Here is a 17685-nt window from a genome sequence, read left to right as displayed (position 1 = left end):
ACTATATATATATATATATCTATATATATATATCTATATCTATCCTATATATATTTCCCATTTTATATATACTATCTCTATCTATATATATATATAATATCTATTTATATATATGTATATATCTATATATGTATAATATATATATATATCCCAATCTATATAATATTATAATCTATATATATATATATCACTATATAGGATCTCTAATATCTATCTATATATCTATATACTCTATATATCTCTCATATATATCAATCCCTCTATCATCAAATAAATCTCTATATCCATCTAAATTATATCTCTATCTATCTCTTATATATCTCCTAATTTCCTATATAATATAAATCCTATATATCTACTAGATCTACTCATATCCCATCTAACTATAATATTATCTATATATCTACCACAATATATCAATTATATATCTATCTACTATATATATCTATCTACCTATCAATCTCTTCTCTAAATATATATCTATATATCTCCTATATCCATATCTACTATCATATATTATTATCTTATACTCTATATAGTATATATATCTATATATCCATCTATAATATAAATCTAGGTAACTATATACTATATATCTATCATATCCATCTCTAATATATATCTATATATCTATATATCTCTATCTATATCTATCTCATATATCTATCTATATCTAGTCGTAATATATATATATATCTATATATATATATATATCTATATAATATTCTATCTATATATATATCTTTATTTATCTACTATATATATCTATATATATCTATACTCTATATACGATATCTCATATATAATCTCTTCAGATATCTATATTATCTCCTCTATATTTATTTAATATCTATATATATTATATAAATCTATATCTATATAAATCATATGATATATATATATATCTATATCATTATATATCTTCTATAATATATATATCTATATATCTATATCTATAATATCTATATCTATATAAATATATATATATATTCTTATATATAGTATCTAATACTATATCATAATATATCTAAAATATATCCTATATATTTATCTATACCTCTATATATAATCTCTTTATAATCTATCTCTCTATATATATATATCTCTCTATCTCGTAATCATATATATCTATATTATCTATATAATCTCATATTTTCCTAATCTATCCTCTCTATCTAATCTCTATATATCTATATATATCTATCTGTCTAATCCACTCTATATACTTTATAATATATATATCTATCTCTATCTATCTATCTTAACTATCTATCTATTTCTATATATCTCTCTCTCATCTATAATCTCTATATATAATATCTATCATCTATAACTATATCTATAATCTATCTGTCATATCACCCTTTCCGTGATCCCATATACATATAATCGAGCTACAATGTCCTTTAACCTATCTATTCGCTCTACCTCGGTCATTATCTTTGTCATATATGCTTACCGCAAGGGAATTTTTTCTCTATCAATAGATTTGCCTGGACCAGGGCGCGAACTGTCCCAGGCAAATCTATTTATCGAGAAAAATTCCCCTTCGGTTTAAGCATATATGAAAATATTATTAACTCCGAGGTTACAGCGAATTAGATATTAAAGGACATTGTAGCTCGATATATATTATATATATATATATATATATATATATACAGTCGGCAAAAAAAAAAAAAAAACGAACGCCCACTACATTTGTAAACAAATCATAGCAATGATATAAAAAAAAAAAAGGAAAATAAAAGGGAAAATTTTAGTTCACTTATATTTTTTTTCAAATACTTTGACATTTTCTCCATTATTTTTGAGTACAGCTTTTAACCTTCTTGGCATTGAATGTGCTAAATCTTTGAAATATTGTGCATCCATGTCTTCAAACCAAAATTTACGGATGGCATCCTTCAATTTGGGGAGGGACGTTTTTCCTCATCTGCTAGTGCCTTCAGTTTCAGTTTCATGTATGCCCAGCAATTTTCAATTGGGTTTAAATCTGGTGAATTGCCTGGCCAGTCCAATTTCTGAATATGAAATTCCTTAAGAAGGTTTGTGACCTTGTGAAATCGGTGGCAAGGTGCTCATCTTGCATAAATACACATGCCCAAAAGTTTCCTTGTAAGGGACTAATTCATTTTCCAAGACATTTTCATAAATCTCTCCATTCATTGTCGTGCTCTCTGGGAGAAAATATAATCCCCCACTACCCCCATATCTTCTCAAACATCCCCATACCATCACATAAGCTGGATGTTTCACAGTCTTGAACTGTGTATTTTGATGCATAGCGGTTAGATCCTTGGGGCCTCCTTACTTTTTTGCCAGCGCTACGAATAATGTGGAAGTTAAATTCATCGCTAAAAACTACCTTTTCCCAATCCTTTTCAGTCCACATCAAATATTTTCTGCAAAAAGCCATCCTTTTTTTTTCATAGGCTTTGTGAGGAGTGGCTTCTTTGCTGCAACACGACATGGGAGACCAAGGTCTTTCTGCAATCGATGTTGCACAGTCCGTTCAGATACGTTTCCTAAGCAGGATCAGGGTTTTGTTTGACTTCAAAATTTTGGCTGGCATTGATGGATGTTCCATAACAATCCTTTTTAAAATGTTATCCGTTCTTTTTGTAGTTTTTTCGTGGCCTCCCTGAGCCTTTCTTACGCTTCAGTGATGAATCAAGGTCTCCTGTCTTGGAGCGGTTGCACCACAATGAGACGGTGCTTTTAGAGATTCCCAGCTCTCTTGCAATAGCTGACATTGACTTGCCAGTTTTCCATCGGGTCACAATTTCTGCTTTCTTAACCAAGGATAAGGAAGTTTTAGCCATAATTCATTAGCTAGCGCGCAAGAGCGCCAAATGTAGCGGTGACGAAAGCGTGAATGGGGCAGGAGCGATACAATGACACCCGACCTTTGGGACAGCTTGAGTATCACTGAAGTGCATTACAAACTCATGGTACCGAACAGCGAGACAATACAGGCTGCCAGACTAACGATAAATTGGGGAAAATATATATTCTCTCGGGCGGAAATCGCAGAAAAGTCCGAACGCTTATTACAGTAATATATAGTGGTCTTTGCTTTTTTTTTTGCGCCGACTGTGTATATATATATATATATATATATATATATATATATATATATATATATATATATATATATATATATATATATATATATATATATATATATATATATATATATATATATATATATATATATACATACGTACGACTTTTTCTTAAATTAAATATTCAATGGAAAAATCCGTCCTGGGTTACGACGCTTGTTCCGAGGTTACGACGCTGACGCTTCCGACGCTCCGAGTTAACGACGCTTTTATTTAAAAACTCATACTATGATAAACTCCTTCATAGTTTAGCACAGTATATTAATAAAAATAAGTTTCTGGTTAGATTCAACAAAATTTTTGAGGTTATGATGATTTTCGACACTTTTTATGTCGTATTTTTCTATGTTTTTTAGTGACTGCCTCATATGTGGAACTCGTTTCCGAGCGAATGAATACATACTAGCTTGCGGTGCGCAAAGTTTACATATAACAGTCCAAAAGCACAAATAATGAAAAAAATCATTGCTTGTTTCCAGTAATAATAACAAAACGAAGTTTCTGGTTAGATTACAATGAGAGAGAGAGAGAGAGAGAGAGAGAGAGAGAGAGAGAGAGAGAGAGAGAGAGGAGAGGCGTCTTCCGACGCTCCGAGTAAGGACAGAGAAGTGTTCGTTTCGTTAAACGGCCTCTGACTCATGCCAGTAAATGTTTTGTTGATACATAATATAGCCTATTTAAAGATACGTTTACTTTAATTAGTCTATATGATACGTAATAGTAATCAACTGTTTCTTGTACCCCGTCAAGATTTTGCAAAATCGAAGTATCCAAAGAGAGACATTATCCAGTACGTAATTTGATCAGAGAGAGAGAGAGAGAGAGAGAGAGAGAGAGAGAGAGAGAGAGAGAGAGAGAGAGAGAGAGAGAGACGCCTTGGCAACAATGGTCACCGTCTCGGGGATTGACGTAACATTTATTTTCTGAACAGATAGGACAGAGAAGTGTTCGTTTCATTAAACGGCCTCTGACTCATAGCAGGAAATGTTTTTGTTGATACAATATATCCTAAATTTAAAGATACGTTTACTTTAATTTTGTCTATATGTACGTAAATAGTAATCAGCTGTTCTTGTAGCCCTCAAGATTTGGCAAAATCACTCCAGGTTGTACATAAACTTCAAGAATGTAGTGTCACCAGAGGATTACAAATAGTTTTTACCTTCAAGAACCAGCATTCTTTTATGAAAAATAACTCCAGGTTGTACATAAAACTACAGGAAACACATGTAGTGTAACCAAGGATTACAAGTAAGGTTTTTATAACTTTTTATTAGTTTAAGACATATTTCCAAGCGTCGTTCCGGCTTAACGACGATTTTCGGCTTACGACGCGTCTCCAAAGAAGGGAACCCCCGTCGTAACCCTGGGGACTGCCTATATATATATATATATATATATATATATATATATAGATATATATATATAGTATATATATATATATATATATATATATATATAGGATATACATATATACATATATATATAATATATATATATCTATATATATATATATATATATATATATATATATATATATTTATATATATGTAGTATATGTATATATCTATATCATATTATATGTATATGTTATATATATATATATAATAGAGATATATATATATCATATTATATATATATATATATATATATATATATATATATATATTCTATATATATATATATATATATATATATATATATATATCTATATCTATAATATATCTAATCTCTATATCTATAATCTATATATATATATATATATATATATATATATATATATATATATCTATATCTATCATATCTATATCTACTATATATATATATATATATATATATATAACTATATATATATATATATATACAGTACCATCATAATACTGTTTCGTGGTAGGGAAGATGGAAGAATAGAGAGTACAACAAACTAAAATATTCAGGAAAAATAAATTTATTAAAGCAACCATCTACAAATTTGGGAATGAATAATCACCAACTCCTGCCCTAGTACTTGATAGGCATGCCACAACGTTTACGGACTTTTTGGAGTGTCCTGGGCATTGAATCTGCAAACCGCTGCAGGAGGGACTCGTCAAGATCGTCCCAAGCGCGTTTCAAACTTTGCGCTGCAAGACGTGTCCACATTCAGTAACTTTCTTTTTATGATTGCTTAATGATTGAAATGGCTGGGGAATTCCCTGGCTAGTCGTGTATATATTCAATTCCACAATCTCTAAGCCATAAAGTATTCTGTTAGGCGGTATGATCCCCAGTGCACGAATCTTAATCCAATGCCATTGAAAATCAGCCATTGAAACGAAAAATAATTCAGCTGAGTGAAATTGACTAATTGGGAATTTAACTAGAGCTACTGGCTCACTCACAGAAAGTGTAACTCTGTGTAAGAGCTCTTCAGTAACCTGTTGGATGTTGTGACAGTTGGATGTTGTGACAGTTGGATGTCGAATTCTTTTCTCGTGCTCTTCCATAGCCGTTGCTAACATTATTTTGTGTGGTTGAGTGAGTGTGGTTGTATTAACAATGTCTAAACCGTATACTTCTATTGAGATATTGTGTGAGAGTGATACAACTTTACGAGGAAGGCCTTAAAACTGGTGTAATTAGCCAAATAATTGGCGTGAAACAACGGACTGTCCAGAACATTCTGAAAACTTTTCGTGAGTCGGGAGGGAAGGAAGTACCCAGGGCTAGGACCAGCACTGGGGAGGCCTCCCCATATTATTAGTCAAGAAGGGGTGTAAGGGGTTAAGAGTTTTCGCCGATGGAACATTTGAGGTCGATCAATGTTCCTGGCAAGAACTCTTAACCCCCCTCTTACTAACTAATATGGGGGCCTCCAATGCTGGTCCTAGCCTTGGGTACTTCTTTCCCTCTCGATTCACGAAAATTTTTCAGAATGTTCTGGACAGTCCGTTGTTTTCATGCCAATTTTTGGCTAATTACACAGTTTTAAGGCCTTCCTCGTAAAGTTGTATCACTCTCACGATATCTCAATGGAAGTATACGGTTTAGACATTGTTAATACATCCACTCCATCAACCACACAAAATAATGTTAGCAACGGCCTATGGCAGAGCACGAGAAAAGAATTCGACATCCAACTGTCACAACATCCAACAGGTTACTGAAGAGCTCTGACACAGAGTTATACTTTCTGTGAGTGAGCCAGTAGCTCTAGTTAAGTTCCCAATTAGTTAATTTCACTCAGCCGAATTTTTTTTTTGTTTCAATGGCTGATTTTCAATGACATTGGATTAAGATTCATGCACTGGGGTTCATACCGCCAAACAGAATACTTTGTGGTTTAGAGATTGTGGAATTGAATATATCCATGACTAGCCAGGGAATTCCCTAGCCATTTCAATCATTAAGCAATCATAAAAAGAAAGTTACTGAATGTGGACACGTCTTGCAGCGCAAAGTTTGAAACGCGCTTGGGACGATCTGGACGAGTCCCTCCTGCAGCGGTTTTCAGATTCAATGCCCAGGACACTCCAGAAAGTCCGTAAACGTTGTGGCATGCCTATCAAGTACGTACTAGGGCAGGAGTTGGTGATTATTCATTCCAAATTTTATGATGGTTGCTTTAATAATTTATTTTTCCTGAATATTTTTAGTTTGTTGTACTCTTTTTTCTTTTTCCTACTTCCTACCTACGCAAAGTATTATGACTGGTACTGTATATATATATATATATATATATATATATTATATATATATATATTATATATATATATATATATTATATTACTTTTTCGATTCTGGCACCATACATAAATAAAAGGAATGCAGGTGACACTTTCTTTTCGCATACAATGAAATGTCTTATTATTATTTTATCATGCACGATACGGATATATAAAAACTGTAATAAATATAAAAATAAATATAAAATAAATGCAGATACTCACTCGTATCCTGACTCTTCGTTTCTATTCGTGTTTTCTCCCTCCTCCATTGAAGAGTCTTGCATTTTTTCCTCTCGACATGACGAGGTACAGGTGGAGGAGGGAGAAACGCGCGCCTTACTGCTGATGGACCCGACGACCCCGTGCGCCCTCCGCTGTCGGTTTAGGGGGCGCACTCCAATACGTGACCTTAGTGTGGTACTTACGGTCACAGTCCCCTATCCTGCAAAGAGCAATTTTGCAGAGACGACAGAAGAACTGGGTGTCTCTCCTTCTGCCATTCATATGGCACACCCGGCACGTTTCTCTGGCTTCGCCCTTCTAAGCCTCCAGTATGTGATCCCCTGGCTGCAGCCGACACACAGGGTCCACTACCCGACGAGAAGCGTGATGGCGGGGCCGGCAGCAAGAGGGCGTCGTCAGCAGGGGCGTTGTCGTCAGCAGGGGCGGCGGCAGCAGAGGCGTCGTCAGCAGGGGCGTCGTCAGCAGGGGCGGTGCAGCAGGGGCGGCGGCAGGTCGACGGAAGTTGGCCCTCCTATCTGCCCTTTCCGCTAGGGGCAGATCTGCAGCTCAGGGCAGGGGGTCAGTGATGAAGGGGCCACTCATCGGGATCGAAGTTGATGAGGGCATTCCCGGCTACCTCTAGGAACTGTATGTGGGACAACCTCGGAAGATTGTCACCGTGGTACCCCCAGTACAGTATGTAGGCATTTTGTGAGGGCCAACTTAAGGATGGATTTGAGGAGCTTCTGGGTCCGCACCTTTGGGTTTCGGTTCGCCTGGGCGAAGGGAATAATACTGCGGTGGATGAGCTGATCAAAGAGATCAACTCCTTCCCTATGTGCCATGTTATAATAGTGCCCTAATGACGGTAGGGCCGCTGCCGCGTACGCCACACTCGAAACCCCCCAAAACACAACTCGGCCCTGTCGACGTGTCTTCTTCCGCGGTACGATTCTCTTCTTGGATGGGTTCATGACTTGTTGTAATTCATGGGCACGAGTCGGACCACCCTTCAACAGATGACGAAAAAGGAACAGCGCCCTTTTCCGCCACCTTCTGGTTCTCCTGGCGAAGGGATAATACTGCTGGATGAGCTGATCAAAGAGATCAACTCCTCCCATGTGCCTGTTATAGTGCCCAATGACGGTAGGCCGCTCGATACGAAACCCCTCAAACACAACTCGGCCCTGTCGACGTGTCTTCTTCCGCTGTACGATCTCTTCTTGGATGGGTTCATGACTTGTTGTAATCATGGGGACGAGTCGGACACCCTTCCAACAGATGACGAAGACAGCGCCCTTCCGCCACCACTCTGTCTCTCCTCTTGCCAGGTGTTGCGGATGACTAGCGTACCTCTTGAGGGAAATCGGGGCCCCACGCACCAACCGAAGGGTACCACTGACGTGCACACCAGCTTCATACAGTTCCTGGGCCAGGGATACCGAGTTATAAATAATTATCCATAAACAGGTGTATCCCTTGTTACGGTAAAACGTCCCACAAGACTGAATACAGTGTCATGCACGTGGAGAAGACCCCGGAATACACTGAAAAGTCCCCACGTCGAGTATCCATTGTTGGACTCTGGTAATAAAAAAAAAAAAATTCACCACTCCATATTCTTCGGCTTCTGGGTTATACACTTTTATACTAAGACGTCCTTTGTAAGGCATCATCCCCTCATCCAAAGAAAGGTTCTTTCCAGGAACCACAAGATTTCTACACCGATCACGAATGTATTCCAACAACACTGGGGCGGATTTAGGATTGAGGCGATCACTGTTATTCCAGGTATGGCCCTTCGGTTGAAAGGCGTTGAAATACCTGTCCAACGCCAGGAAATTATCACGGGACATAACCCCAGGCACATTGGGCATACATAAAAAATAATTCTGCCTCCAATATTGCCTGACATCGGAAGCAGGTGTCATACCAAAATAAAAGTGGAGCCCCAAAAAATGCGCCATGTCAATGAGGTTGCAACCCCGCCAGTAATAAGACAAGGTCATCCGTAGTTCATACCGGCAGTACCGAGCGTAGTCCACCGTCTCTTGTACCAGGTACTCCAGCAATTCCTGCATAAGGAACAGCTGGATGAACCCCAAAGCAGTCAGGAGTACTGGTACGGTGAGCCCAGGGGTTGCCGTGAAGGGGTGCATGTTAGGAGGGGTGGGGTCCTCCGTCCACCCCTCGTTGCTCTCGGAGGATCGACCTTCACCTTGGCTGGCGCGACGAGCCGACCTTCTGCGCGCGCACAGGTGCGGGCACGGTATCGCACACTACCCTCCCCCATTGGCCCATCACCCTCACTTAGGCCTTCGCTTTCAGTATCGTCCTCCGCAATGAAACTAGACCCCATATCCCCATCCTCCCCCTCCTCAGATTCCCCCTCATATGCACTGAAGCCACTGAATTTGAGCTCACTTTCGGGATGTGAGCCTCGAACGGACATTGGGGGCATATATTCGTCCTCACTGACATCGGGACTGATGTCCTCATCACTCGATGACCATCCGCCATCAAAATGAGGACTTGCGACATGTTCCCGATCAAGCTCCGAAAGATATTCGTCTATGTCCCTTGGTTGGAGGCCTCCCAAATGCCTACGAATGCCCCTAAGGATGCCCACATGCTTCCTAGGGGTAACCAAAGGCATACGATTTGTTCCTGAACCACTTTCATCCACACGTATCTTATCACTTTAAATGATAGCGAGGGTGACCTTTATTACGGAAAGTATTAATGAGGTGGGCATAAGAGGCAATACATGCAGAGGTCCCTGTCAATTAACAATAGTTTATCCACTTATCCTTCAAAAATACTTTACCTTGGTTTAAGGTGAGGTGAGGTGTTTCTTGCCTGGTACTGTCAAACACAGTTTAATGAAAGCGAAGAACAGCGTAGCGTGGCACTAACTGTACAAATTAACGAGGTACAAAATCAAGACATTGTTCACCGACAGTTCTTAAGCATTCAAAACCAATTTCAACAGTTTGTAGTCACTCAGCACAGATTTGGATCCTGGACAGGCCCCAAAATTATGACATTCCTAAGCTGAATATCCTCGTATTCAGTGGTAAATACTTGAGCTTATATATGGCCTTAGCTAACACTCAGTAGGAAGCATATTGAAAATAATATTCCACTAAAATAAAATATCCACTCTGTGCAAAACATTGGTCGGGTGAACGAAACTCAACAGTCACTTAACCCTTAAACGCGGAAGCAGTATTTTAAAAATAGTCTCCCGTATGCCGGCGGCGTTCGCGAGTGAGCGCCGAAGTGGAAAGCATTTTTTTTTTTTAAATCACAGCGCGCTTAGTTTTCAAGATTAAGAGTTCATTTTTGGCTCCTTTTTTGTCATTGCCTGAAGTTTAGTATGCAACCATCAGAAATAAAAAAAAACATCATTATCATATATAAATATTGGGATATATGGCAGTACGAAAAAAAATTTCATATATATAGTAATTGTATACAAATCGCGCTGTGAGCAAAACAGTATAAGCTAACGAGTTAAATTTTTTTTTGATGTATTTTACACAAAATTGCTATCCTTTTGGTATATAACACATTGTAAAACGATCAAGGCAACACAGAGAAAATATTATCACAAAATGATGCATGAATTCGTAACGCGTGGACGTAAAAAAAAGCAGTTTTCAAAAATTCACCATAAATCGAAATATTGTGCTAGAGACTTCCTGTTTGTTGCAAAAGGAAGGTAACTGATTGAATATTACTAGACTGTAATTGTTGTAGCTTACAATCGCAGTTTTCGACCATTTCGGTTGAGTTAAAGTTGACAGAAGGACGAATTTTTTCTATTTATTGTTATTTATATGAAAATATTTCAAAACTTATAAAAGCTACAACAATAGGTTTTTTTTGTATTCTACATGAAATTGCGCACATTTTCATATATGAAACTTTATGTAACGGCTAATTTAAAAGGGTGCAAACATTACGACAATCGTACAAAAAAATTTCTGATTTTTTTTGGAAGAGTTACCACGCGGACGTAAGGAAAAAGTTTATTTCATAAATTCACGATAAATCGAAATATTGTGTTAGAGACTTCCAATTTGTTGCAAAATAAAGGTAAATGATTGAATATTACTAGAATGTAATAGTTTTAGCTTACAATTGCGTTTTTTTACCATTTTGGTCGTGTCAAAGTTGACCGAAGGTTGAAATTTTTGCACTTATCGTTATTTATATGAAAATATTTTAAAACTGACAAAAGCTACAACCATGGGTTGTTTTTAGTTGTATTCTACATAAAATTGCACACATTTCCATATATAAAACTTTATGTAACGGTTAATTTAAAATGGTGCAAACATTACAACAATCGGACGAAAAAATGAATGATTTTTTCGGAAGAGTTACCGTGCGGACGTAAAGAAAAAGTTTTTTTAAATATTGTGATGGAGACTTCCAATTTGTTGCAAAATGAAGGTAGTAAATGATTGAATATTACTAGAATATAAGAGTTTTAGCTTACAATTGCCTTTTTCGACCATTTCAGTAGTCAAAGTTGACCAAAGGTTGAAATTTTGGCACTTATCGTTATTTATATGAAAATATTTCAAAACTGATAAAAGCTGCAACCATGAGTTGTTTTCTGTTGTATTCTACATGAAATTGCGCACATTTTTATATATAATACTCCATGTAATGGCTAATATAAAATGGTGCAAAAATTTTGTCAAAATGACAAAATAATTTCAGAGACGTGTCACTGATACTTTTTAGTGCGAGAAGAAAGAAATTCGCGCTTGCGCCCCTGGGTAATGATTGTAAACAAAACAACGCCTTGATCTGTGAGCTCCCAGCATCCCCCAAGGCGCGTGATTCAAAAGTTTTTGCCTAGTAGGCCTATTACTATTTTTCTGCAAATTTAAAAAAAAAACTTTATATCAACGTCCAATCAGCACCCAACAGACAATTTATATCGGCGTTTAATATGTCCAATCGGCGTTAAAGGGTTAAGATTATAATTAGTAATTACTTATTATATAAAGTTAACACAACACAATAATCAATATAAGAAAGCATTTCACTTTAAACATTTGGCAAATAACACCATAATTGAACATTATTAAACTTAATATCTAAATTACAATATACACAAAGATAAACTATGTAGCGTCACAAACTGTCTTCAATAGAGGAAGAATACACCTAACTTAGCAAGAGGGTGGAAGTACCCAAGTAAACAAAACTAAGGATATCAAGGAGGAGTAATGGGAATAGAGACTTAGAACAAGACAAGGTTGAAGGAAAAGTGAGGGAGCAATCAACAGATGGCATGCGTATGGAAGTTAAAGAAAAAGTAATAAAGACATAAGACTAAATTATATACAATATATACAATACTGGAGCAAAAACTTGACAACAGGTACAGTTATGGTTATGTTAGGTATTGAATGGTCCAAATTGTTGTATTTCATTGTTTATTGGTCAATTTAGCTTTATTATAAAATTTAGTGTGGTGTTTTTGCAGGGCTTGGAATGAATTAGGCAATTTATTACATGTAAAATGTAGTTCTAGATACAAAAAAATCAGATTACGAAGGCTGCTTCAAAACAGATTACTTTTGTAAGTTGAGAAGAAATTTCGTCAGTGCCTTTTTCTCTCTCACTTCAAAGTGCTAACATCATGAACTTTTTAAAGCTGTTGACTTTTATATATATAACCATTTTTAAATATTAGTAGAATTGTTATAAGTAATTTAGCAGATGTATGTTTAACCATTTTTCATCAAGAGAGTTCCTGTGCCAGATCATCAGACCAAAATTTCATAAATCAATTTAATCAATTTCAAATTTCTTATTAATATTATCTTAAGCTAATCCAAAGAGCATTTTCATTTTGATAGTAGTATATGAAAAGTATGGAAAATATCTTGAATATTATTAGTATTTTAATCATTATTTGAATTTCAGGACGTGCATCTGACCTTGAGAGTGAAGATTTGGAGCTGCTGCTGAATATTCATGAAGTCTTGAACAGAATTAAAAAGGAGAACTTAAAGAACAATGTGCAGGAGATTCCTTTGCCCACACAAACATCACACAACACACCAGAACCTGTAATGGCTGATAATGTAAAGCCACTTCTTGCACCTGTAACACCTGGACTCACCATAGTCGTCAGCAATTTCACAGACATTGTGCCAGTGAAGGATGTTAATGAGATGTTTGTGGAATTGGGAGCTTGTGGCCAGGGTGTCCTCATACAAAGTAAGCCATGAATTGGAGTCTTAAGTTCTTCATGCTGATATGTATTATGAAATGTAGTTCGTTTGATAGATTTTTGGTCTAGGAGTTGATATTGTAATTTTTTGTTTTTCAAACCAGTAACAAGTTTTTATTTCCAGATGCTCTCCACTTCACTTTTAAAGGAGATTCAGCAGTGGTAAATTCATTGTCAGGTTATCGGTTTCCTGATAAGAAGATGGAAGTAATTGTCAAGGACTCTGCTAATGGTGAGCAATGTACACTTTCTAAGGGTTTATTTGAGAGAATAATGGAAGGGCTTTTTATGATTAATTTCTATCATTCAAGATTTGGTATTAGATTTATGTTAGCATGTTACTATCATTGTTAATCATAGTATGATACAGTGGCTCTCAGGATAAGTACTTTTATGATAGGATATGACCTAAAACATTAATAAAGTAGCATTCATACAAGCGTAAGGTGTTAGATTGCCCTAGAACTTCCAGTGAGTATTTCGCTCTCATCACAGTAAGAAGTGAGTTTGTTCCCATGAAATATGTAAAACTGCACTTTACACTGGAGTATTCTTCAATGGAAAGTTACTTCAGATGTTGATCTTGTCCTGAGCAAGTTAATTCCTTGAACCTGGGGCAGTCGTGCAAATAAGCCAAAGAATTAAAATTTACCTCAGTTAATAAATTATTAAAGAGAAAGTGTATTTCTACTTAATTGTGTGGACTACATAATCCAACCTTTCGAAGACTAATTTGTAAGGCATTTGAAGATAATAAAAATTTTCCCAATACTATCTCCTTCCTCACAGCACAAGAGATCATATCTTACCACTTGCCAGCTGGGACAGGAGAACTCATCCAGATTACTTCATATTTCCCATGTCTCAGGAGGTCAAGGAGGATCTCCTATGGTAGAAATCAGTCCACAGACTTCCAGAAGGGAAGTCTCTCTTTCCTTTGAGTCCCAGCCTAGACTTCTATGCAGACAACATCAGATCTAGGTTGGGGGACTCTCCTAGACAACCAAGAAGTATCAAGGAATTGGTCTCAGGATCAAATCCATTGGCACATCAACCTGAAGGAACTAACAGCAATTTATTTAGGACTCCAGCATTTTGTGACAAGACAGTGATGGTGCACTCTAACAGCACCACGGCCCTGGCTTATATTCAGTGAGATCTCTTCTTCTTTTGGCAAACCGCAACCAAACAACCTGGTGACCCAGTTCATCCAGGCCAAGCTCAACATCCTAGCAGACAGTTTGCACCGTTGCAAGCAGGTGCTCGTCGCAGAATGGACTCTACCTCCACATGTGTGCGAGGACCTGTGGAGAATGTAGGGGAGGCCTCTTATAGATCTTTTTGCTACCTCAAAAAACAACTGACTTCCAATATTTTGTTCACCATTCCCAAATCTTCTAGCATGGGCGACGGACGTCATGTTACAAGACTGGTCCAACAAAGATCTATATTCTTTCCTACCATTCTGCATGATACAGGAAGTAATTGGCAAGTTATGCAACCACTCGAATATGACAGTGACCCTAGTGGCCCCATTCTGGCTGAGACAGGAATGGTTCCCAGATCTCAGACTACTGACAGACTTAAGATTGTTACCTGCAAGGCCCAATCTTCTCAGACAGCCCATTTGAGATGGTATCACCACTCTCTCCCTAACAGGGTTTTGACTGTCAGGAAACTCCTTAGAGAAAATGTGTTTTCAATAACAGCTTCAGCTGCTATTGCAGTATGTAGACGTTCTTCATCTGCCAAAGTCTACCAGGCCAAGTGGACAATCTTCAGGGCCTGGTACAGATGTCATAATGTCTCATCTTCTAAGATGTCTGTAACAGACATTGCAGAATTCTTTCTGTACCTCAGGATGTCTAGAGGTCTCTCTTTGTCTACAATTAAGGGGTCTCTCTTCATCTACAGTTAAGGGATACAGAGCAATGTTTTCCAAGATAGAGGTGTAGATCTGTCCTCCAACTAGATCTTTCTGACCAAATCAAGTCTTTTAATGCATCTAAACCCAAGGAATCTGCAACTGTCTCGTGGAATGTGGATGTACGTATAGTGTTGAAATGGCTCCCTGGTCCTCATTTCAAACTTATGAATTTTTCTTTGTTACGATGGATTACCTGGAAGACATTGTAGTATTACTGACCTATAAGCAGGTCAGTGAAGTACATGCTATAGATAAAAGAATTGGATTTTCCTATGGGGATGTGGGTTGTTCATTCACCCCGGGCTTTTTAGCAAAAAATGAAAACCCATCCAAGCCTTGTCCTGGGCCCCAAAGATGAAGAGAGAGTCGTGCCCAGTAAGAGCCCTGAGGTATTACCTCCATAAACAGAAAAAATTCAAGACCCTTCGTTCGAGTAATCTTTGGTGCTCAGTGAAGAATCCGTCTCACACCCTCTCAAAGTGCCTCAGCGGCGTGGTTGGTATGGTATTAGTGTCCCACCTCGGTGGTCGTGGGTTCGATTCTTGGCCATTCCATTGAGGAGTGAGAGCTGTGTATTTCTGGTGATAGAAGTTCACTCTCGACATGGTTCGGAAGTCACGTAAAGCCGTTGGTCCCGTTGCTCAATAACCACTGGTTCCATGCAAACGTAAAAGCACCATACAAACAAACACACCTTCTCAAAGAACGACCATCTTTCTTCTTGAGAGATGTGATAACCAAGTCTCATTCTTTGATTGAAGAAGAAGTCTTAACTTCCTTCAAAGCCAAAGCTCATAAAGAAAGAGCAATTGCAACTTCGTTAGTCTTCAGACATAGTTTATCCTTACCCTTTATTTTACAAGTGACTTATTGGAAGTGTAAGTCTATATTAACTACCCATTATCATCTTGATGTAGAAACGATGTACATACAACAATTCCAGTACCTTGGGTCTGTTATCAGTGGCTGGTATGGTGTTGGGGGACAAACTGTAGGAAGTTTTGCAACCTTCCTATCATCTTTGCCTTGAACTAGGGTGTCAAGTTTGAGGGAAGATTGGGGTACAGTGTACTTCGAGCACCCACCAGTCTTAGTGTTTTTATGGTTGGTAAAAGTATTTATGTCTGGTTGATTGGTTTGTTGGTACTGCACCCTGGACAAGGGCAATTATGTGCACTACTATGTGTATGCTTGGTAGCCAACAGTCGTAGTCCCTCACTTCAAGCTCCCACTAATGTAGAGGTGCTTCAGGGCTACTTCAGCACACCCCACACAGTTGAGTGCTGACCATAGACTGCATCTACCTACAAGAGCTCTCTTACCAGGTAAGGACCAACAAACATTATATCAGTGCTAGCGATTTCAAATTTCTAACTCATTATTAACATCAATAATGTTTGGGAATAGGAGTACATTTTTTCTCACCTCCAGTGCAGTGTAGGTGTCAGCAACATAATTAGTATTTCATAAGTTACATACATAAAAATTACATTTTTATAGTAAATAAAATTTTATTTATACTTATCAAGTAATTATGAATCAAAGCCTTCCCTCCTCCCCTCATATGGACATAAGAGCAGAAAACAATTGACGACTCTCAGTTGCATTGTTCCTTCCTTACCCTGAAAGTGGGCCGGGCCAATTAATCTACACAATCTGGCATTACTGCAAATTTCTAAATTTAAGCTGCCAGCGAGTGAAACTTTAGTTATTATGTATAGTAATTGCTGCTGGCGAGTGAAACTTTAGGCAATATAAATTACTTGGTAAGTATAAATGAAATTTTATTTTATTTTATTGAGTGTTTTCAGTTGTAATATTAACAAGGTTAAGTGAGGAAGGGTATGGAGCTTCCCTTGAACATGCATAGATTTTTGTACTCATCCGTAATCCAGATTTCACCAAATGGGATGACCCTTTGGCTTTATTAATCTGGATAATTGAAGGATTACTTCTGAAAAGAAAAACTCAAGCTTGTTCACAAACACTGCTACACCAGACTGTGCATCAAGTTCCACCAGCAGTTTAGCACGAAACAGCAATTTTTTCACAAACATTGGCCAATAGTCTATGCATATCCTAGCATTACAGCCCCATCTTAGCAAATAGGGCAGTGCATGCGTACCAACAACTTTCTGAGTTTTCACATTCTTTGCCAAATGCACTTTCCTGACAATGCAGGCAACTTTTACATTGGGTTGATCCCTCTCATCGCATTAGACCTGTAATGAGTCTCCGTTAGTACTAACTAACCAGTGAAAAAAGTGACTGTCATAAAAAATAACATTAAATTTTAAAATAAAAAAGTAATTACATAAACATGGGCCCATGTATGGCTATCACAAAGTGCTGTTTGGAATGGGCTATGACTTACTTCTTTTCTAAGTAAGTAGTGATATTCTTCCCTCTAGTTGGTGATATTCTTCCTTATGCTAGTTA

General features: G+C 37.3%; 1 protein-coding gene across 1 annotated transcript in view; it reads left to right on the top strand.

Annotated features, from left to right (window-relative positions):
* LOC135205675 (uncharacterized) overlaps window positions 1-17685 on the top strand; it is a 161084-nt gene that overhangs the window by 27625 nt on the left and 115774 nt on the right. Inside the window, exons 3-4 of the mRNA XM_064236581.1 lie at window positions 13010-13306; window positions 13444-13551. Coding sequence (XP_064092651.1) covers window positions 13010-13306; window positions 13444-13551 — 405 coding nt within the window. The remainder of the gene's footprint in view (window positions 1-13009; window positions 13307-13443; window positions 13552-17685) is intronic.

The sequence above is a fragment of the Macrobrachium nipponense genome, chromosome 24 (genome assembly GCF_015104395.2).
Source record: "Macrobrachium nipponense isolate FS-2020 chromosome 24, ASM1510439v2, whole genome shotgun sequence".
NCBI classification, from domain to species: domain Eukaryota; kingdom Metazoa; phylum Arthropoda; class Malacostraca; order Decapoda; family Palaemonidae; genus Macrobrachium; species Macrobrachium nipponense.
Note: the sequence above shows the minus strand (reverse complement) of the source record. Positions and strands in the feature narration are given on the sequence as shown.